The 22683-nt window shown below is 41.6% G+C and overlaps 4 protein-coding genes across 7 annotated transcripts; 2 read left to right on the top strand and 2 right to left on the bottom strand.

The window, feature by feature from the left end:
• Window positions 1–3507: 3507 nt before the first annotated feature.
• LOC141833309 (gibberellin receptor GID1C-like) lies at window positions 3508–6376 on the top strand. Of its 4 annotated transcripts, none has more exons than XR_012602202.1 (3): window positions 3508–3818; window positions 4372–5537; window positions 5861–6376. XR_012602202.1 is itself a non-coding variant. In XM_074720715.1 (2 exons), the coding sequence occupies exons 1-2, from the start codon at window positions 3780–3782 to the stop codon at window positions 5371–5373; spliced, it is 1041 nt and encodes a 346-aa protein (XP_074576816.1). In that variant the 5' UTR covers window positions 3508–3779; the 3' UTR covers window positions 5374–5750. The 4 variants fall into 4 exon arrangements, 1 of the variants encoding a protein (XP_074576816.1); XR_012602201.1 differs by having other exon boundaries at window positions 4372–5666; XR_012602200.1 differs by having other exon boundaries at window positions 4372–5745.
• A 177-nt stretch (window positions 6377–6553) lies between these two features.
• On the bottom strand, window positions 6554–11631 carry LOC141832962 (pyruvate, phosphate dikinase 2-like). Its single transcript, XM_074720329.1, has 19 exons — window positions 11240–11631; window positions 11101–11157; window positions 10653–11024; window positions 10415–10577; window positions 10081–10316; window positions 9863–9991; window positions 9603–9782; window positions 9389–9526; window positions 9138–9302; window positions 8905–9066; window positions 8714–8803; window positions 8449–8587; window positions 8175–8352; window positions 7847–7976; window positions 7399–7527; window positions 7188–7325; window positions 7001–7078; window positions 6833–6924; window positions 6554–6756 (listed from the first exon to the last, which is right to left on the bottom strand). The coding sequence occupies exons 1-19, from the start codon at window positions 11495–11497 to the stop codon at window positions 6714–6716; spliced, it is 2877 nt and encodes a 958-aa protein (XP_074576430.1). The 5' UTR covers window positions 11498–11631; the 3' UTR covers window positions 6554–6713.
• Window positions 11632–12245: 614 nt separating this feature from the next.
• LOC141833501 (methyl-CpG-binding domain-containing protein 4-like) lies at window positions 12246–15314 on the top strand. The gene is made up of 2 exons (XM_074720964.1): window positions 12246–12340; window positions 14685–15314. The coding sequence occupies exons 1-2, from the start codon at window positions 12335–12337 to the stop codon at window positions 15156–15158; spliced, it is 480 nt and encodes a 159-aa protein (XP_074577065.1). The 5' UTR covers window positions 12246–12334; the 3' UTR covers window positions 15159–15314.
• A 1377-nt stretch (window positions 15315–16691) lies between these two features.
• LOC141833903 (RNA demethylase ALKBH10B-like) lies at window positions 16692–21771 on the bottom strand. The gene is made up of 8 exons (XM_074721406.1): window positions 21754–21771; window positions 20365–20995; window positions 18990–19120; window positions 18726–18843; window positions 18167–18268; window positions 17785–17900; window positions 17538–17692; window positions 16692–17449 (listed from the first exon to the last, which is right to left on the bottom strand). The coding sequence occupies exons 1-8, from the start codon at window positions 21769–21771 to the stop codon at window positions 16993–16995; spliced, it is 1728 nt and encodes a 575-aa protein (XP_074577507.1). The 3' UTR covers window positions 16692–16992.
• Between the last annotated feature and the right edge of the window lie 912 nt (window positions 21772–22683).

The following is a 22683-nucleotide window of genomic DNA, read 5'->3' as shown; positions in this document are numbered from 1 at the left end:
AATTGATGAACCTGAATAATTTTATTAATAATGAATATAAGATAGGCTTCAATTATAAGTACTATTACAAAATGATAAGACAGCTTATCGTGGAAAATTTATAAACTTCATCAAGTAAACATTAGATTTTTTTTCTCTATCAATATTTACTACTATTTTGAGAACAAATATACTAACTAGAGAAAAAGAAATCATTCTGGACTAAAGTTGGATATTCTATCAAAAGAAAAAATTTATATATAAAAACGTTACGACGACATGCAAAAACAAAACATTTCAATATATTAAATTTACCGATCAACTAAGTCGATTGAATTTGAAATTTTCTATCCAAATTGAGGTGCCTCTACGGTTAAGCACGAATCATAAACATATTACAAATTTAAAAATATAGAGAAAGAGGATGATCCTGGAGAGAACATGACTTAACCTAGTTAAATTCACAATGAAATAATAATCCGGATGTCTTCTAAGCTTACTCGTGGGGTCTCCTTGCTTTTCCTCTTTAGTTAGTATTAGATATTCAGTCCTTTGATCGACTAATTTTGAGATTGATCAGTCGGATCCTACGAAAATTTTTCACCGACTATCAAAGTAAATTGAGAAATAAAGATGACAATCCAAACAATCAACGTTCATGGATGCACTATCTATTTGAGCAAAAATCTCCATAACTAAGTTTCAAACTCTAAATATATGATCTATCATTGACAGACCTAACCATCTCATTATTGCCTCGGTGGCCTCCTCGTACTCTCTTTGAACCTTAGAACACAAGGATAAGTCGTTGCTTGTTTGACAATTAATGGGAGTTGGTCAATAAGTGGTATCCCAACATTAGAGTTTGATCCTTCGGGTTATTTTACAAATAATCAATTAAAAATACAAACTTCTCGAGCGTTCTTTATGACACCCGACCAATGCTCCACATCATCAAGTATCAAATGCACCGAGTAAGGTCGCTCCATGCTATTTGCCCCTCCACTACCCCATAAATACTTTATGTCCTTCGAGTTTCTTCAAAGTTTCACTATTTTGGCTACCAAGCCATTGAGCTAAACATAACTTGATCTTGTTGAGTCAATAAAAAGGATAATCCACTTCCGTTAATATGGAATCTTGAGGAGGGTCTATTGTGTATAATTTTATCCTGATAGTACTTGAATTATTTTCCAAGTGATCATTCTTGCTTCTCGATTGACCATGCCCAGCTCCAAGTACTCCTTGAGTAGCATCCCCGAACATTAAGAAGTCAACACTCCGAATACTAAGTATGACAATATTTCCGAGGACTAAATGGGCAGTATCCTCAGCACTAAGGCAACATCCCCGAGTATTAAATGAGGCAACATTCCCAAGTACTAAATGGGGCAACATCTCTGATTACTTAACTTGCATGCAACGACCTCCCTCTCAGGATCTAGAAAGTCATTTATTGAGCTTTGTTCCCTAAGTAATTAGTGCTCCTTGAAGGACAACCTAGTGGTGCTTGGTCAGATTGGTACTAAGCCTCAGTTCTAGATTATGGAGCAGATCGACATCGTCCACATGAAAATTCTCTTCAATGGGCAATCACCCCTTGATCCCCTAACTTCCCCACAAATGGATAGTGGGTGAGAGCGTGAAGACTCCCCCAATCAATCGCCTTGCAAAAGGAGAGCAGATGAGCGTGTGCTACCCATGGGGACATCTCGGAGGCGCGACTCGAAGGTGTTCACTCCTTTGATTCCTAACCATCTCTTTGGGGATATCCATGTGGAGATTCCTTTTCGGAAGCTATATAATAGTCGGTGAGGGTAAGCAAGAGGTATGATTTTTCTTTTCACGCGCGAAGGTAACTCTTCTTCATTACACTCTCATTTTGTCTCTCTAATCTCTCTCACACTTCTGCGAGCTTCTCCAATACACTTTGGTTCTAATTTGAACATCGAAATGACCATATCAGCAGAGCTAATCAACTCTGACGTATCTTCCATCATAAGCCATCAGAGTTTAGTCCACCAACAAACCGCCATGACCTCGGCTTGAGAAGCGTTCAAGAGGGGAGGAGTCCGAGCAAGCGAAAATGATATCATCATATCCTATATTACAAAATATTATTTTCGCGATTCAAATCCATGAGACCACTAAGTTACACGATAACAATTTTACCATCGCATCTTGTTGAGTCAATGCCTAACTCATACCATATCATTGACACATTAAAATAATATAGTTTAACTAACATTTAACTCAAAAAATAATATTGCAATTTCTGCATTTTAGGTGTAATTCGGCATCCAGCGATCCCACACGGTTGGTTCCACGATCATCTGTGAGGAGGTAAATCGAGAAGCTACAATTGGCTATTTCAACTCTGCTAGGAGGGCATTATCTCAGCTTCATCGAATTCAAACTTTTGTTTATTTCTACAACTCTGCTCCTAACCAACAAATTTATGTCCTAAAGGCAAAATAATAATCATAATAATAATAATAATAATAATAATAATACTGCAACTTGCTTCATCAAGTAGCTCAATTTGAAGGAAATATGAAAAATCAAGGGGCAATTTGGAAAAAAAAACAAAAATCAATACTGGACGACTTTTAAAATATCAACATTTAACGTCTTTTTCAACATATTGGCCTCCACATTCTCAAGGATAATATTTTCAAAGGAAAAGAAGTCCTTATCGAGTAAAGCTACGAGAAGCATTTGAAAAATCTCAAAAAACTCTTTTTTTTCTTTTCTTTTTTCATAAATAAAAAATAATACTCAAAGCAATTTTGAGCATTTTGATGGCCGGTCCCACAGAGAAGGAAGGACCCGATTTAATAAATTGAAGTAGGTAGAAAGGCCACGGTGGCGATAGTGTTTCGATAAATTAAAATAATTTGGCGAAGCACATGACGTTCACGTGAGAGATGATGTCGTTTGCTCCGGGGCACGTGGCAAGCACCTGACTAAGAATGACTGTGATTAAATAAATGTCCATGCTAATTAATAATTTGGAAATTCATTAAAAAGGCTTAAAATAATACTGTTCGATGTGCTGTTTGTCGACGAGGATGCCACCAACAACACTGTTGGTGCTTGACCTTTTTCTCACGAAAAGATAATGAAATATATTCTGCTTTTTACCCTACCAAATGCATTTCAGGATTTTACATTTAGCGTACTTATATTTAATAATATCCAAATATATAATATATTTTTAAAATATTTATTCTCTTTCACTCTCGTCCATCAATCAATCCTGAACATAAATTAAAAAAAAAAGATAATTTAGAAATATGTTATATTGATTTAAATTCTAGAATCTACCTACGCGATTTATAAAATATTGAAATATATTTATAAATAATTTTAAATCTGTCTTAATTTCTTACGAGGCTGAAGGAACATCACGAGCCGGCTGAACCCGGTCGGTTCGGTTTCCGGCTTAGTAGCGAATCGGATCAGATCCTATTTAAAAATAGTGATTAAAAATCAAAATGATATGATTTGCTCTCTCTCTCTATCTCTCTCTCTCTGGGTTTGCGTATGTAGGACGGACTGCTCTTCTACCTTGCTCCACTCGCAAGTTGCTGCCAACCTCTTCCTCTTTTCTTCGATGGCCCCTGCTTTCCCCGGTACATTTGAGATCGATGCAGCGAAATAGGGGTTCCAAGGAGCAACGGAGTTGGTGGGAAGAAGAAGGAGCCGGGATTTGATTCCTGGAACGCATGCGATGAGAGGAGGAGAGAGATTTCTTTGGTTTTGATGCTCTCTTTCGACTCTGATTTCTTGTCTTAGACATGGCTGGAAGCAACGAAATTAACGCCAATGAGTCCAAGGTGCTCGATCTCTCTTATTATTATTGTTTGTTGTTTTTGTTGTTGTTTCGATTTTTGGCCTTAGGCACTTGTGATTGGATTTCTAGTTTGATCGGTTTGTTGCTCGGCTCTCTGCTTCGCGTTAGGGTTTTTTTCTGCTTGATTGTTTTTTTTTATGGCTGGATGCATCCAAAAGCAAAGGGAGATGTGTCGATTTGAGCCCATTCTTGTTTGCTTAAAATTTCCTAGGTTTTCTTCGCTTGGTTTGACCTCTGATGAAAAACTTGAATCTGTGTTGGAGATGACAGTAAAAGAAATCTAACAAGCCGCATCAACGCAATAGTTATCTGTGTTTGTTTTTATCATAGATTTCGAACACGCGAAGCAAAACGAAGAAACATTCGCGTTTCGAAATCATTAGGATCTCATCCCATCTTCCCAAAGATGGGATCTTTGATCGCGTTCGCCTTCGGTTCTCCCTAAAATTGATGAATCGTTAAAGCAGAGTTGGCTGCGCACTCCACTTGTGGCTTTCGATCTCACCTCTTCTTTGTTGTTTCTGATGCCGACACAGATGGCAGTTCCTCTTAACACTTGGGTTCTCATCTCCAACTTCAAGCTGGCTTACAACATGCTGCGCCGCCCGGACGGCACCTTCGACCGTCACCTCGCCGAGTTCCTGGACCGGAAGGTCCCCCCGAATGCCACCCCCGTTAATGGCGTCGTCTCTTTTGACGTCCTCATCGACCGCTCCAACAACCTCCTCGCCCGAATTTACCGCCCCGCCCCCGCCACGGCGGCTGGTTACGTTCCTTTTCTCACTGACCTCTATGAACCGCCATCAACCGACCCGTTTCCGGTCATCATATTCTTCCACGGCGGCAGCTTCGCGCACTCCTCGTCCAACAGCGCCATCTACGACTCCCTCTGTCGCCGGTTTGTCTCCCTCTGCGACGCTGTTGTTATCTCAGTCAATTATCGGCGGGCACCGGAATACAAGTATCCCTGTGCATACGACGATGGATGGGCAGCTCTCAAGTGGGCGAGTGCAGTGCCATGGCTTCACAACGGCAAAGGGTCCAAGCCTCGAGTGTTCCTCGCAGGGGACAGCTCCGGGGGTAACATTGCACACCATGTGGCGGTCATGGCCGCCGAGTCTGGGATCGAAATCGCCGGTAACATTCTCCTTAACTCCATGTTTGGAGGGAACCATAGGACAGAGTCTGAGAAGAGGTTGGATGGCAAGTATTTTGTCACCATTCAAGACAGGGATTGGTATTGGAAGGCTTACCTCCCTGAGGGGGCAGATAGAGATCACCCTGCTTGCAACCCCTTTGGTCCCAATGGTGTTAAGCTCGAAGGGCTTCCTTTCACCAAAAGCCTTGTCATAGTTGCAGGCCTGGATCTTGTTCAAGACTGGCAGTTGGCCTACGCAGAAGGCTTGAAGAAGGCTGGCCACTTTGTGAAGGTTGTCTACCGCGAACAGGCCACAATTGGATTCTATTTGTTGCCAAACACCAACCATTTCTACGAAGTGATGGATGAGATCAAGGAGTTCATCCATGCTAACTTGTAGTGGAACGCTGCCCTTGACTTACTGTTCATTGGTCAATTAATTCCTCCACAGATGGCAATGATTCACAGGCTTGCTCATGGTTCTGTATCAAGGGGTGCATAAAAATTCAGATTATGTTCTCGAACTGTTCTATTGAATATGAACCATATAAGTTCTTGTACATGGTATGTTGAAGAGCCTTGGTCCAGTTCAACTGATACAAAATTTGCTTATGCCTGATATATTTCAGCAAAGTTGTTGTGGATGACAGATGTTTCAGAATTTTAGCTAACCGCAATGATTACAGTGACATGGTCAAACACTAAAGCTCTTATTTTGTATATATTGTCCTACTCAGATTCTCAGTTAATATATATTAAAAGAAAAGTAGAGGTTTGTATTTCTGTTTGAATTTAAAATTAATTGCAAGGTAAATATAAAACGGATAGTTGATCAATTGTATAATGTCCTCTTAGCTGTTGATAGTTCTATTCTCTCCCCTTTGCAGGGTTGAAAGATCAATGAAGACCCAGTTGGAGGAGAATCCTTTTCCTGTTAAAATCTTCTGAGCCGCCAAATACTATCAACACATTTTCCCCCCTTCTTCCAACTCATCTCATCTTGAACATGCTTCGATCATATATGTCTTTGGCACCAAACTGTTGTGGGAAATATAATCGAGACAAATGATGGAGTCAGAGTCATGGATTGGTGGCCATGGGGAAGTTTTCAGACAAGCAATTCAAGGCTACTCTGTCACTGGCCAATTTGCCTTGGACCTTTTTTGTTCTTGGTCATATTTCTAGCAGCTAGTAATGCGTGAGCATTTGGATTGCACAGTGGCAGTTCTTGGCAGCTTCGCTGGAGCTGCTCTTGGGGTTTTGTTATTGATGGGAGGGGGAATCCCCCCACCGATCGAAATTTATTATGGTGTTGTCGTGTGTGGAGAACTTAAGCATGCCTTTTACTTGCCATTTAATGCTTTCCACAGCTAGCCATGATGAGGACCTGTCTTGCTCATCATCTGGCCTCTTGTAAAAATATATATATATATATATATATATAGTTGGATAACCTTGAGTTCAATAATGAATTTGTACTCTTTCATGGGATCTAACTTGCTGTTTTTTAGATGTCAAATTGGTTCCATTGGAGGAATGAGTTAAGTAGACGAACAAGGTGAGTTGAACAAATGGGATAAGTTGAGTCTCATAAACAATATGTTATTGTTTGTATACTGTCTATATATTATTTACAATACACAGAAGAAGACACTTTGAGGCTGACAGAAACCCTAAATGCTGCAAAGATACGTACCTGGTGCATGCCCTGAGGGAGGTTTCTGCAGTGCTGTGCATGGTTCATACCACCACCTGAGCTGCTGCAAGCCTTGCAATCGGGACCCTGTGAAGAAATGGTCAGGGAACGCAAATTTGCATGCAGATAAGTAAAGAAAAAAGAAAAAAGTTTATAGCACAACCTGAAAGGAGAACATGAAACATAGTCCAGTCCAGTCTGTGCAAAAAAGGCAACTGAAGAGGGTTCTCCACCATGCTCACCACATATGCCTACCTGTTCAATGAACCAACCAAGGCATCTTTTATGATTCATTTTAAAGCTATAAGTGCGAGTTCATGCCAATGGTCACCTTCAGATCAGGCCTAGCTCTTCGACCTCTCTCTGCAGCCATCTTAATGAGCTGGCCTACCCCTTTCTGATCAAGAACCTGAAAGAGTCAAAGCCATTGATGATCCAGCAGCAGAACTGAGTTCTTCAAACTCCATTCGTGCATCACAAACTGGTGCTGCAGTATTCAGAAAAGAGTATGTATATACCTCGAAGGGATCGCTTTGGAGAATGCCTTTCGATAAGTAGATAGGAAGGAACTTGCCGACATCGTCTCGGCTGTACCCAAATGTCATTTGTGTCAGGTCATTTGTTCCAAAGGAGAAGAATTCTGCAAACTCAGCAATCTGCCAAGAGACCTTTTATTGAGAGAAGTAGACTAGTGTCTTTAAGTTAGTTAGAACACAAGTCAGTTTCTACCTCATCTGCAATAAGAGCAGCCCTTGGAACCTCAATCATAGTTCCGACCTTGTATTTTATGGAGGTTCCAGTCTCAGAGAAGACCTTCTGTGCTATCATCCGTATCAGACTCGTTTGATGCTCTAGCTCCTGATATAAATATGAATTCCAACAGATGAAGTTGGTTCAGATTTCATCTGTTGTATAGCATAAATAAACAGAAGTGAAGCTTAAGCGTCTAGTAAACACAAAAGCACCATTTATCATATTAATCAGTAACCATGACATATAAGCCTTGAAGATCTAGTGAAGTGGTTTGACACTATCAAGTTATAATTGTTACTGCACTTGATTTCTCCATTAAATGAGTTCAGCTATCCAATACTACTTTCTTTTAGTTAAGATATGTCAAAGGTAGAGAACAATAGTTTGTTTTAGCTTAAGTATGTCGAGGGAGAAAGCTATGTACCTGAGGTGTTCCGATGAGAGGTACCATTATTTCTGGAAAAACTTTGACACCTTGATTGTTCATAGAGATGGCAGCTTCGAATATAGCACGAACTTGCATCTTAGTCAACTCTGGGTATGATATGCCAAGCCTAATGCAAGAATTCTCTTACCATAACCAGTATTGAACAAGAGCTTAACTCCATATCCAAGATTACAGTGTTAAATGTTCAGGGTTAGGTGATAGTCCAATTTGATTTATGAATTGGTTCAGTAGATGATCATAAACAAAAAGGTAATTTACTCTTTGAAAGATGAATCCATAGCAAGAGAGGGAATAAGGAACAAACCTGCAACCTCGAAAACCAAGCATGGGATTGACTTCAGACAACCTCTCTATTCTTGAAAAGACTTCATCTTCTGTGGTGCCAGTCTCTGCAGCAAGTTCTCTAATCATGTCCTCTATGTTACCCTCTGGCAAAAATTCATGAAGTGGAGGATCCAACAGTCGGATAGTCACTGGAAACCCTGAAAGTCGTCGCGGAGATGAACATCAAAGTGAATTTTTTTTTCCATCTATTTAGCTAACATCAATCAAACTATTGATGAATGATCAGAACCTACCATCCATGGCCCGAAAAATTCCTTCAAAATCAGATCTCTGATATGGCAAAAGTAGGTCCAAGGCCTTCTGCCTCTCTTCAAGATCTGCAGCCATTATCATTTTTCTAACTGCTTTAATCCTTTCATCTGAAGCAAAGAACTGTGGCAGCATTGTGTGCAGATACAAAGTGGTAAGAAAAACAACAACAAATTAAGAAGAAAAGCACCTTATTAGTTTTTCTTAACAAAGTGATGTTTGATGGTGCAAAAGATTTAAAAGACTAACCATGTGTTCTGTCCTACATAGTCCAATCCCTTGCGCACCGTTATTTCTTGCAGCAAGTGCATCATCAGGTGTATCTGCATTTGCCATAACCTAAGATGCCGACAAGAAGATCATCAGCTGGTTACTGTGCCATCATCATTCTTTCAGCTGAGATTATATACATGATCGTTTGATCTCAAAAGGAGTACTACCTTCAGTTGCCTAATGTCATCAACCCACGACATGAAGATCCCCAGATCGCCACTGAGAGCTGGCGGAGAAAGTGGTTGCTTCCCTAGAATTACTTCCCCTGTCGATCCATTGAGTGACAACCACTCACCTTCTCGTATCACTTTGTCACCAATAACCACCACCTAGCAAGCAGAAAGTAAACTTCAGACGTGAATTTGCCTCAGCATCAAATAAACAAGGGGAGATTAACAACCATGTCTGCATCATTCACACTGATATCTGAGCAACCAGAAACGCAGCATTTTCCCCATCCCCGCGCTACAACAGCGGCATGAGATGTCATGCCCCCTCTTGCCGTAAGGATTCCTGTAGCTGCATGCATGCCGCCAACATCCTCAGGGCTAGTTTCTGTCCTCACCTTCAAACATGCAAAATAGTAGAGGCTTGTGGGTTGCTGCAACTACTAATAAAAGAGAGACCAAAATGATAAGGAAACTGGCTTACCAAAATGACAGCCTTCCCCTGAGCATGCCATTCTTCAGCATCATCAGCAGTGAAAACAACTTGGCCCACAGCGGCTCCTGGTGATGCAGGCAACCCTGTTGCAACTACTTTATCCTTGTATGCTGATGGATCATCAAACTAAACAAATCAAGATGGCAAAGAAAGATTCAGTCCAATTTGTGTTTAGCTCGAGCAGTTAAGCAACTAGATTTACCTGTGGATGGAGAAGTTGGTCCAAATGGCTTGGCTCAACCATTTTAATGGCGGAACTTTTATCCACGAGGCCTTCATTAACCATGTCGACTGCAATCTTCACTGCACCTTTCCCAGTGCGCTTCCCTGATCTACACTGCAGCATCCACAGCCTATTTTCCTGAACGGTAAACTCAATGTCCTGCGACAATGGGAAAAACAATAACGACCTTTGAATGTTGAGAAGGAAAACTCTTGGCAATTGAGAGAGCTAGATCTAACCATCATGTCTTTATAGTGCAGCTCCAGAATTTTGCAATTCTCTACTAGTTCACTGTAAGCTTCTGGCATGTGCTCCTTCATAGTATTCAGATCCTCAGGTGTTCGGATCCCTGCGACAACATCCTCACCCTTGCAAAGGAAAATATATAATGTAATAAGTGATGGCTGTGACAACCATCATGTTGTTTAATTATGATTCCTTGAGGTGTCTTTAGTACCTGCGCGTTGAGGAGGAACTCTCCGTAGAGCTTCTTCTCGCCGGTGCTCGGATTCCGAGTGAAGAGCACGCCGGTCCCCGAGGTGTTCCCCATGTTCCCAAACACCATGCACTGCACATTGACAGCAGTCCCCTTGAGCCCCTTGATCTGGTTGATGCTTCTGTATTTGTTAGCTCTGGGGCTGTCCCAAGAATCAAAGACCGCAAGAACTGCCAAGTACAGCTGCCGTTTGGGATCTGCAACCATCGATCAATTCGTTCAATTCAAGTAGAGAAGTTAACAAATCGACACGGTTGAAGAAGCACATTAGTTGAGTTCGAGGTAACTCAATGACCAGAAGGAAAATGTTCCCCTTTGGCCTCGGTGTATACTTTCTTGTACTCGGCCACCAGTTCCTTGAGGTCGCCGGCGGTAAGGTCGGTGTCTTGCTTTGCAGCTTTGGCCGCCTTCAATTCCTCCAGTTTCTCCTCAAAGAGCGAGTGGGGAATTCCCATCACCTGCGCAAACCTGAATCAAGCAGTTTGCGTTGACATTTTTACTCTCTCCAAGCCACCTAGAGAGCGAGCACTCACCACGTTCCCGAACATGTCCAAGAAGCGGCGATAGGAGTCGTAAGCGAACCTCTCGCCGCTCTTCAACGCCAACCCCATGACCACCTCGTCGTTGAGTCCCAAGTTGAGCACAGTGTCCATCATCCCAGGCATCGACACTGCGGCGCCGGAGCGGACGGAGAGGAGCAGGGGACGGGAAGGGTCGCCGAGGCGAGCCGCCATGTCCTCCTCGACGGCGGCGAGGCCTTCGAGTATCTCGTCCCAGAGGCCGGCCGGGAGCTGGTGGCCTCCCTCCTGGTACTCCCGGCATGCCTCCGTCGACACCGTGAACCCCGGCGGCACCGACAGCCCGATGCTCGCCATCTCCGCCAAGTTCGCGCCTTTCCCGCCCAACTTCGCGCCCAAACAAATTTGAACCAAATTTCAATTCACAAGAAATGATGAAAGTTCAGGTGCTCGCTCAACTCACCAGGGATTTCATGCTCTTGTTGCCTTCGCTCTTCCCCTTGCCGAACGTGAACACCCTCTGAGAAAACAGGGGAAACACCAAATCGATTCAAGATCCATTTTTGTACATAAAACAACAATCTACCAGTCAGAACCCATGCCTTCTTGGTGGTGGGTATCGGCGATACGACGGCTTGAAGCCGGTCGCCGCGGCTCCTTGCCAGTTGCGGCTCCTGCTCGAATCCACTCCTCCGCTTGGCCATTGCTTGCGTTAGGCGTCTCGCCGACCCGAGGCTCCTCGTCTCTTTCCTCTTCGACCAACCGAGCTCTTCCATGGGAATCAACCAGTGTTTCGTCATTGGCCTCCTTTCTGCGTACACGGATCGCATGCACGTGCTCTTGGTCGCTGGATACTGCATCTTTCCCTCTTTCGCTTCGATTCCTTCACAGATCACAAAAGGCTTAAGAATTCAACACCGGATCAATTGATTTATTTCGATACGGATCTCATTCATCAAAGAGATGATGGAGGGAAGAACTCAAGATCAGCTCAACCTCAAACTCGCAGCGCTGATGATTTACTATATTTAATATCCTATTTTTGTGGTATACTGAGAGAGGCGAGCGAGCTCACTCCCCAGAACTCAAAAACTAAAAACCGAAATTAAAAATTTACCCTTCCTGTTTTTCCCAAATGACATTCAAACCCTACACATCGTCCGTCCGATATCGATCAGGCGGTCAGTATGGGCATGACCATTAAGGGTTAATAGGTAATTTGACGTGTTATCTATTTATCACCTCTTGTTGGTTCATGTGATCAAGAAATTTCTTTTCTTTTGACGGCGATGCCGCAACTTTTCAAAATGAGGCATCCAACGGGCCTTATCGAGCCACGTGGCATAAGTCCGATCACACTGGGTCTCTCTTATCCTGAGCACCTCTTTGTGAAGAATATAGACAAATATAAATAAAACAATTTGTTTATCAACAATATTAAAATCGTATTAAATCATTCGATTATTAATCAAATTTACCAATAATTATTATGAGTTTGATCCCCCAAAAAATTATAATTTGAAAATTAAATAATTTTAAAAGCATAAAATGTAATTAATTTATAGGAATATAAATTTGTCATGGGCCGACAAATCCGGCCCGCGTATTCCGCCTTCGCTCTCTTCATGGGAGTGAGGGAGTCAAGAACAACCAAGGTCGCATTTTTCGTGGCGCAGATATAGATCGTGGTCTTTTTCATGGAGGTGAAGAGTCTCGATTTCCTTTTTGTTCGTCGATTTCGTAGCTTGGATTTTTGTTAGAAATAACTTTCCGATAAAATTATTTGTTGTTAATCTTGGCGAATCCAGAGATCTTATTTAGTCCCTAGTATCTGATCCTAACTTCGAAGGATTCTTGGGTTTGATTCAAATTAGTGCAGAAAAAAAAAGATAAGGATTCTTCACTGACTGCATCATCGGTGGAACCGGTGGCAATTTTCTCGGGTAGTTCTTGTGAACCCTTTGATCTTATCTTCTGAGGAACCTTCGTCAGAAATAGGTCGAAAAGTTAGGTTTCAGCGAAACGCTTCTTCATTGTGAATAAGCATTCTGCTTCTTTCCTGTTATTCTGTAGATTTTTGGAGTTATATTGCTGTTCCTATTTTCTTCCTAACTAGATGGGCCAAACCCTAACTCCCTTCACTTGTTTCTTAGCAGCACAACTGGTACTATTTTCCTTAATTTTGGCCTCTGGTCCTACTCATATTTTAATCTGGGAACAGTTGAGAGGCCCATAATCTGTTAAAACTGTTTTAGCTTCATTACTTGCATCCCTGCAATTTAGAAATAGGATTATCAGCAGATGACTTACAGTTCAGCTAGTGAACTTGTACTGCTGCACTTCTAACAAATCATCAGGAAAAAAGTTAATGTTGTGTTTTCACATACCTTTAGTAGTAGTTTACTTCATGCTTCTCAAAGTTAGGTTAAAGTATTGCGTATTTCACTTAGCTAAGGTTTTAGGTGATTATTGGAGATGTGGCTAACTACTTTTTGTGAGAAAAATGGTTTGTAAAAGTTGTTTGGAGTCAGTCATGACTCTTCATTGCAGAGAGGTAAATATGAATACTACAAAGTCTTAGGGAACCAAAAACTGATTAAGGTTTCAGATTCATCACCTTTGCCTTATGGATCTTGATGTAATCTGTTACTTTTAAAACTTGTAAGTTTGTGTCAGCTGATGCTGACCATGTCCACCTTCACTATTTGTTTTATTTAACTCTTCTTGAAATGGATAGATCAAGTATTTTGCATTTGTCATCTTGATTCTAGTTTTTCAATATATGATGTTTCTTGTACTCTAACTTACTTTCTCTTGATATTCAATACTTGATGGTTTCAGCAACAAGCTCTGAGCCTTTAGTTACAAGGGTAAATCTTTTGACCACCCAGTATATTTGATCCTAATGAAGTCATGTTTATCCTTTGTGATTTAGTATTCTCAATGCCTTATCTTGTGCCATATGGGTGAGAAGTTTCCGATACCATATCTGCAGTGTCATCTGGTTAGATTAATTTCGAAGTCCTTGATGCTAAAGACATACATATTAGGAATTACAACATGGCAATTGGAAAAGACCATGTCCTTGAATATATGTGGCCTGTGAGATTGGAATCAAACTTAGCAAATGCTGTTAGTGGTCCTCCAGTGATTATTAACAAGAGAAAACAAACTCATATAGCAAATAGTTAAAGAGGATGAGTCAAGTTGTGAAAAGAGTGATTCCCTTTTCATTAGACCAACCGTTTCACATCTCTTTTTAGACTCATAGTGGCCTCTGTGTGATGTAGCCTTCTATTTCACTTTACCAATCATTAGGACCACCACCTCCATGTATCTTTCATGCATGATGTTCATGTCTTTTTAGAAGGGAACTTGTGACAAGACCTCCTGAACATAATAACATCTGGCAAAGACCAGGCCATCTTTGAGCATGCATCGAACTAGAGCTTGACTTGATAGTTTAAACTAATGGAACCATCATTTCCTCAAAACCCATTTCCAACAATGGATGATAGATCTGAAGGAGAGAGTTTGAACTTTTGGTTTCAGATTGATTGTTGCACATTACGTACACTTACACACCCTGCAAACATCAATTCCCTTCTTCAGGAGAATATCATAAATAGTCAATTTTCCAAAGTGCAGCACTTAATCTACGATTGATTCAGGTTAGCAGATCATCACCAAATGGCCATCTATCATTATCAAGACTATCATCTAAAAGGATGAGATCAGAGTAGTCATTCTCAAAACAGGATGAACTTTTTCTGAGATTCTGGATGGATATGAATATAGAAATTTGATAACTTTATGTTTCATTCTTTTGGAAGATAGTTACATGCTCGTTCTTTTAACATTAATATTTGGTGTGAAATGTTCGACACGAGTTTTTGACAAAAAGAATGCATGTTTGAACATTTCCTTCAGTCTCATTTATTCTTGGATTGATATTATTTGTCCTGTTTTATTCATTCATTTCTGTTTATCATGTTTGGAGTTGAACGTATCAACGGTATTTGTTTTCTTATGCTCGACTAATTTCAGAAACAGCGAAAGTCCAACAAAATCATCGGTGCATATGCAGTGCAATGTGGCGAATGCTTCAAATTTAGGATAATCCCAACTAGAGAAGAATACGAAACAATCAGGCAAAACTTCATCCAGAATCCTTGGGTGTGCCACAAGAATCCGAATCTTTCGTGCGATGATCCTGGTGATGTAGAGTATGACACTAGTCGATTTTGGGTTATCGACAAGCCAAACTTGCCCAAGACTCCAACTGGTATTGATAGACTGGCGATCATGAGATCAGACTATTCCAAGATGGATATCAACTATGTGATGCCCAATGGAAAGAGGCTGAGGAGCTCAGTGGAGATAGAGAAGTTCATAGAAGCGAACCAAGAGTACAAAGGCAGATTTACCACTGCAGATTTTAGTTTTACATCTCCAAAGATTCCTGAGGATATGCTCCCCAAGGGCATAGAGGGAAGTTCAAGTAAGAAGAGGAAGACTTAAACTCCAAATCAAGAGCTGTAGTGTTTACTTTGACTGGCCAACCACAGCCAGAATTAACTCACAACCAGCAGTTATAACCGCGATATCTGAAAAGCATTTGCATATTTGTGGTAGCTGTGACTGATAAAGAAGTGAAGTGGTATCCTTCTACTTTTATCTCTAGCATTTTTAAGATTGTTAATTTTCTGAACATGACATGTTAGTAGCAGTGCATAGTGAATGCATCGCTTTTTAATCTCATATAATTATAAACCAGTTTGACAACAAACTACTGCAAGTTAGATCAGAAGTAGTACCTCAGCGTAATGTTTGCAATCATACTTCATATCATTCAAATGTTTGAAAACCAGCACTGACATGACTCATTCAGCATTGCATTAAAAGGGCTTGAAACAGTTCGAGCTTAATCTTGTTTAAAGGTGCTCCTTTGTAATGCTGAGTACTGAAGCCATATGTCAACAACTAGAAAATATCGGTGCTTGATAGAGATCACATATATTCATCAGCGGTGTCTTCATAATCACTATCTTCTACATATTCAGAGGAAGGTTCATCTTCCTACTCACTATCTTTTTCATATTCAGAAGTAGATTCCTCTTCTTCCCTTGGCTGTAAAAGTGATTTTATGTCAAGCGATGGTACTTCTATATCCATTTCCTCAATCCCAAAAGAATTATACTTCATTCCTTCGTCAAACTTCTCATCGCTACATTTAAGGAACCATTCCAAAGAACACTTAATTCCTCATCGCTTAACAGTATGTCCATGACCTGCAAGTACTTGACCACAGGCATTAGGCCCAGAAGCTGTTCGATTCCGGTATGCGGAGGAAGAAAGGATGAGATTAGGTTTTTCGTACAAAAAAATCGTAATAAAAAATGCAAAATTGAAAATAGAAAGAAAAAATAATGTATAGATGTGTAAGATTTAAAAAAAAATATTCATATTTTCAAATTCCTTTTAAAATAACCTATGTATTTTTTTACTTTCGTAAACTCTTACATTTATTGATATAGTTTTCACAATTTTAGCAATTTTGTTGATCCAAAATTTTCCACATAATTGAAAATTCCATTCAATTGAAATACAATTTCAAGAAAGTTACTGTTTTTTAAAATATAAATAATTAAAATTTTATTTCAAAAAAATTAAAATTTTTTTTTTAACTTCTTGTATATATGAGACACCAACTTGATTATTTTCCTGTATATATTTCTGTGGCCAAACTAACAGACTAAATCATTTTCAAATTTGTGAATTCTATGGAAATGAAACCAACATGACACACTCAACGTTCGATTTTAAAATAGAAGATTAAATATCATGATCATCCCAATCACCTATTATTGTGCTTTCAAGAGATCATAGTATATTATGAAAAATTATATTTTAGCCATAATGAGTAAATTAAATTTAAACTCTTAACTTCCTGGAAAAAGATGCATTGTAAATATTGTGAAAAAAGATGCACGTTTTATTAATGAAAATTGTGTACTCTAGTTAAGTATGGGAGAAAGGTTATAATTTAGACAAATGAGCTAGTTTAAGCATTTTGAACAAGTAATTAAGCATAATAAACTAATAGGTTAACACTGTCATTTACCTAATTTGTCTCCAATTTCTATATCCACATCAAGTTTTTCTTAATCTTCCATGGGACAACCAGAAAAAAAACCACCTTCTTGGCATGAAATTCCCTCTCCACTTTGACGGAGCCATAACTATATTCACTGCCGACTTGGCAAAGAAAATGCACCTCAAGAGCTGCAATGAAGATCTCTACGGCTCTAATGGCATGATGGCCAAGTTAACCGGCAATTTATAGTGAGAGAACCTAAGCTTGCGCTTCTAATTGTGGGAAAGATGGTAGCCTCCTCTTCTGGATACGTGGAGGAAGATGCTTGGTGTGCTTCTTGGACCTGACCACCCATGGCAAGAAGACTCCTGTTCCATTGCATGGCACCTTCTTGTTGGTGGCACTCATGGCAACAGCTCTAGGAGGTGCCAGCATGACAACAGGAGCGCGGAGAGCCAATCCCCAAGCAGTTGGAACCATGGCCTGAGGCCCATAGGCGATGGCTCCACTAGTAGGCGGCGCCTCTTGCATGGAAGTTGGGTTTCCAGGCTGCCACAAGGTCAATGCTGTGTTTGCCTGCAAGGCAGTTGGTGAATCTGCGTGGTGAGTGGCAGTTCTAACTTTCACAAATGTGATGATTATCCTCCTATTTGGTGATGCGCACACAACATGCCTTGCGATGTCAGCATTGTGCCCACGCATAACTAAAAGAGACCTGCAAATACGTAAAGTTATCAAATGTCCAAATTACAAAGTTTATGGATCCATTGGAATTATTTATCAATTCTAGTCTTTTTCCATACCCTGGCTTTAGTGAAAGTGTCAGGGATCCGTTGTAGTTTCCTTCATGATTGCTGATAAAAGAATGCCCAAAAGCCATTGTAGTTTCAGAGAGGAGAAGCATAGAAATGGGATTTTCCAGATGTGGAGGTTTGAAGTAGGGCTGTGAATGTTCGTCCTGCCAAAAGGTTGAAGATGGGAAGCACATGAGGAAATTTAGCTTCAAACTGAAGATCGTAATGACCTAAAAACATGAAATTCAAGCAATACCTCGTCGAAAAAGTTGATAATGCAGCTGTTGGGCTTCTTACTTTCCGGTATCAAGCGCCATTGAACCAAGTGGTCAACTATCGTTTGCAAAGCAGGGGGAATTGATTCGATGTTACCTATATCAAACAGTTTTTGGTCAAATAGTTAGAGGCTTAGTTTCAATGTTTAAACAAAATCATTAGTTTATTCATGAATGCTCATTGTATCAAGGGAATATAGGCAAGACTCAAGAGAGACATGGATTGCACAAATGTAGTTACCACATTTCATTGAAATCAATGGAATCAGAATGTTGTTAGAATGCTTAAATTGAGTATGCACCAAACCTTGTCGAGATTTAAACTAGAAAATTTGGAACAATTCTCATGAATTTGTTGTTTACTTGCTGCATCTTCAGTAGCTGATTGGAATAATGGAACACCAAGTTGAATGATCTCCCTCTTACTCCCTTTCATTTGTTTGTTGAAGAATATAAATGTTTCCCCTGGAAATATATGCACAAATGCAGTTATTCAACAGATTCAGAATGCCTTATGATGTGCCTGTACTTGTCAATCAGAAATGATAAGTTTGTATGGCGTATGTCCTTTCTTTGAAGGAAAAATACGTTCAGCATATGACAAGCCTTATTCCAACACTGCTTATTGAGTGTGTAAATGTTTATAAGGCCAACCAAATTGCATACTGTTATTAGCAAAATAAAATTTAAGAATTTTTCGTAAAGCAAGAAAAAATCAAGCTAAGAAGACAGGCTTTGCCTATCTTGAGATTCAGTTAAAATATATACAAGCGTGTAATTTTGTTGACCTTCTGCGCCAAACACCACAAACTTTTGATGAAAATAATGAGTATTTGTAATAATCTTCAACAAAGCAATTTCTTGAAGAAACATTCTAGTCAGTTTATTCCAAAAACTAATAGAGTAAAGATCAGAAATTTACCTGAGAGTTCTCCTTTGTGTCCTGCCATACGAAGGTCATTGATGTATCCAACAAGACTAGGTAGCTCTGATTCGCTGAATATGTCTTGGTACAACCTGAGACCTTTAACAACATTGACCTGGCACATAATCACAATAATAAACAATAGATTTATCATAAGGGAAGCTCACAAATTACACGAATTATACAATAAAAAAACTTCTACTTCCTACAGCATCATGTATTGCGTATCTTTGTGTCCAAAGGGGTTAAAGTTGAACTCACCATATGCCCCTTCACTGATTCCTTCGCCATAAAACCTTTTGAGATTTTGATCTTCTCCGGTAGCGCCAAGCAATCTCCATGGTCAGTGCAAATGTGGACCTTCTGTACCGAAGCATGCTCCTCTTGTGATCCTAGAATGTACAAATTTAATTAAACTAATGAATCAATCCATGACAACTCAAAGAGCATAGAAACTTTAACATAAGATTTGATGCAAGTATGGTTCAACACTTCAAGCACACCAAACACGAGATGATTTAGAAAACTGATAATTGGCAGTTGGCACAGTGTTGAAGACAGTAAATAAAATTCGAAGCTAATGACAACCATAATTGGATCCCGTTTAAGTTGATAAAATTTAGAAACTAGAAGCATATGCCATGATTTCTACCAAACTCCTCACCAAGGTTGATCACAATTAAGGGCATGTTTACCCTGGAAATAGAAAGTTGAAACTGCGGATCGGAATGGGAGTCGAGGCAAAAAAAAAAAAAAAAAAAAAAATCTGTCCGACGTTTAATCAGGGGAAAGCACGGCGCTAGATCGGGGACGCGAAATCGTGCCGAAGCACGAAATGAGATCAGCTGAAGCATAGCGCAAGATCAGAGCAAAGCACGGTGCTAGATCAAGGCGAAGCGCGGCTCGAGATTGGGGCTGGTTAGGGTATCGAGCGCGAGATCAAGGTCGGCGAAGAATAAGAGCAAGATCAGAATGAGCGCGAGATCAGAGCCAGTACATCATTTCAATTTATTTCCAATCCTTGGATGATCCTTATTCCTCTTCCCATTGGTCCCCTTCTACACCCCAGGTGTGGTCCGGTATCCTTCAGTAAAGGGAGCCTGTGCGGCAGCAATGAGATGGGCTCAGCGGTCACTCGTCAAGACCACCTTCACCCATCACGTGGCCGCCGCCGCACCGACCCCCACCGCCGCTCAACCCAGGGGACGGCGTCAAATGAGAATCGAAGTTTCGCTCCCCTACGAATGAGAGACACGTGGTAGGAAGGAAGCGAGAGCTCCCTCTATGCCGTGGCTCGGCTCCGTGCGCGAAGCTTCCCCACGGCGTCGGGCTGCCACACTTCCAGAGTTCATGTACTTCCTACTCCATGTCCGAGAACGCTTTCACTCACAAGGGTTAACTCGATCTCGGAGCCTGCCGCCGCCGGGGAGCAGCGAACTCGACGTCTGAAGGCCGAAGGGGGAGAAGAGAAGAGATCGGGACCTTCCGATCGAATTCAAAATTGCCGACGAGGAGTGGTGGGCGATTTGAAATCCGTAGCCGTTCGAACCACTTTAGGTTTGGGGAAAAGCAGATCTAAAAAATTTTAAAATCAGTAGGCGTGGAAGGTGTATTAACTGGCTAAAATATTTGTTACCTCCGTTGGCGTCACCGTCTTCTGCATTGATCTTGTATTCCGAAGAATAAACTCCAGAAGAAAGCTCCGCCGTCGCCGAAGCTTCATCGTCGATCCGCGCGATCTCATTGTCATCATCTACCATTTCATTGGAAGTTTCTTGATCCTCAGCTGCCGCTTCCTCTGTAACTACGATCTCAATGTCATCGGCCACCGCTCCTTTCAACGAGGCAGTTTCCGTCTCCGTGGAAGGGCTTTCGCTCTCCCTAAGTTTCTCCTCCGCTGTCAATGTCTGCAGCGGATTCACCTTCGGCACCACGCGGTTGGACGCCACCAAGCGGAGCTCGGCGAAGACGTCGGCGATGGAGTAGTACTTCTGCATGTGAAGCACCGGGATCCAGTTGAGACGCCGCCGGTGCACGGCAGCGAAAAACGCCCGGTACTCGTCCTCGCTCCCGATCTGCGCGAGGTGGCCGCATAGCCCGTCGATGATGGCGTTCGCCGCCGCAAACTCGCTCTGGAACCACGAAATCATCGCATCCCGCGCGTACAGCCCCGGCACCGCCGCCGAAGCCCTCTGCCCCCACCCCCACCCCCACCCCCACCGTCGCCATTCGCCGCAAAGACCAAGCACTCTTCCCTCCTCCCGACCCTGGATCGTGAGAGTCAGGAACTAAAAATAGACTGAGACCCCAAACCCCAGAGTGAATAAACAGCAACGGATGTGATGTGCTCTGTGAACACGTGGCGAGCAAGGACGTCCAAAGGACAAAAGGAATAGCAACCTGGCAAATACCAGATCCCAGCTACAGTTCGAACAACATTGATAGGCTTGGATTAGTTGGCAATGCAAAGCCGGACTCGGAGGTGGAGGCCTTGTCGTCTCCAGTCGTAGAAAAGGTTGCACGAAATCGTCAGAAAAGGTTGCAAGATATCGTCAATGCATGCAATATGAAAAAATATAGTATGAAATTAATATGACATACTCAATTATATGGTTGTGAGTCTCACTGTATAAATGTGAGATCCATTGCATGCAATATATCATGTTGATTTCATGTTGTATTTTTTCGTACTGTATATCATTGCTCTTAAACTCCTTACCGTTTCGCCAGTGTAGTGACGATATCTTGCAACTTTTTCTCTCATGATTTTCTACGAGTGGAGACGACAAGGCCTCCACCTCCGAGTCCGGCTTTGCATTGCCAACTAATCCAAGTCTATCAATGTTGTTCGATACTGTAGCTCAATAGCCATTTCCCTTTCTTTGTCAGTGCAAATTTAGTTGGGAACCAAAATATATACAGAAGCTCGAAGTTCAATTTCCATTCCTCACAAGATTTAGATCTATTTCAGTTGACCCGGTTTGAGCGGTCCGATTCTCTATAAAAGATTGAAAGCTCAACAAACCATTTCCCGGGCGGGCATCACGTGTTAGGTCACCCGATTACTAATTTGGACACCGGGAAGCACGTGAGGCATCACGAGGGCCAAATGTGAGGTTTCAATCTAAAGCCTTGTTTATTCACAAGACGACGCGTGCTCGCCGCTGAATGGCGGAACAAAATAATGCACGTTTAGTTTGCGTCGGAGGGGGCAATAATTAGTTATTTTGGACTGTTATGGGCGTGAGTAACGGGTCTCGGTGAATCAAATCTGAGAATGGTCCATTGGGCGAGACTTGGGGCTTGGAGTCCTACCGTAACTGAGTTCTCTCTATTCTATCGAACTCGGGTTGACTTAGAGAACCCAAATTGAGTCGAAGCCTCCTTCATACCGACTCCCGAATTGAGTCGAAGCCTCCTTCAGACCGACTCCCGAATCGAGTCGAATCCTCCTTCATATCGACTCCCTAATCTAGTCGAAGCCTCCTTCAGACCGACTCTCGAATCAAGGGGAGTCCTCCTTCAGACCGAGTCTGAGCCGAATCACCCCCCCCCCCCCCCCCCCCCCCCCCCCCCCCCCCCCCCCCCGGCTGCTCAAGCCGAACCTCCTTACGGACCAAGTCCTCGTCTCCAAGGATACGAGTTCCTAAGCCCGGGCCGAATCTTTAGGAGAACCTGATTCCCCTGTTCAACTTGGTTGCCTTGTTCCCCTGTGGACTCGCCTCAGGCCCGGTTCTGAGGATCTTTGACTCTCGTTGCCCTGTTTTGTTAAAGATCACTCCTCCCATCATCCGATTATGGAGAATGTCCCTCTGATACTCCTAAAATTAATCATAGTAATATTCTGATAGACATACGTGAAATGACTTTTCAACTGAAATCAACAATGAGACACATGTTTTGAATATCTCATTCCTTCTGACAAAGCTCTACCGATGATGGGACACCTACCTTA

Source organism: Curcuma longa, chromosome 8 (assembly GCF_044706935.1).
Source record: "Curcuma longa cultivar G26 ecotype Majalengka, Jawa Barat chromosome 8, ITB_CL_G26_1.1, whole genome shotgun sequence".
NCBI classification, from domain to species: domain Eukaryota; kingdom Viridiplantae; phylum Streptophyta; class Magnoliopsida; order Zingiberales; family Zingiberaceae; genus Curcuma; species Curcuma longa.
Note: the sequence above shows the minus strand (reverse complement) of the source record. Positions and strands in the feature narration are given on the sequence as shown.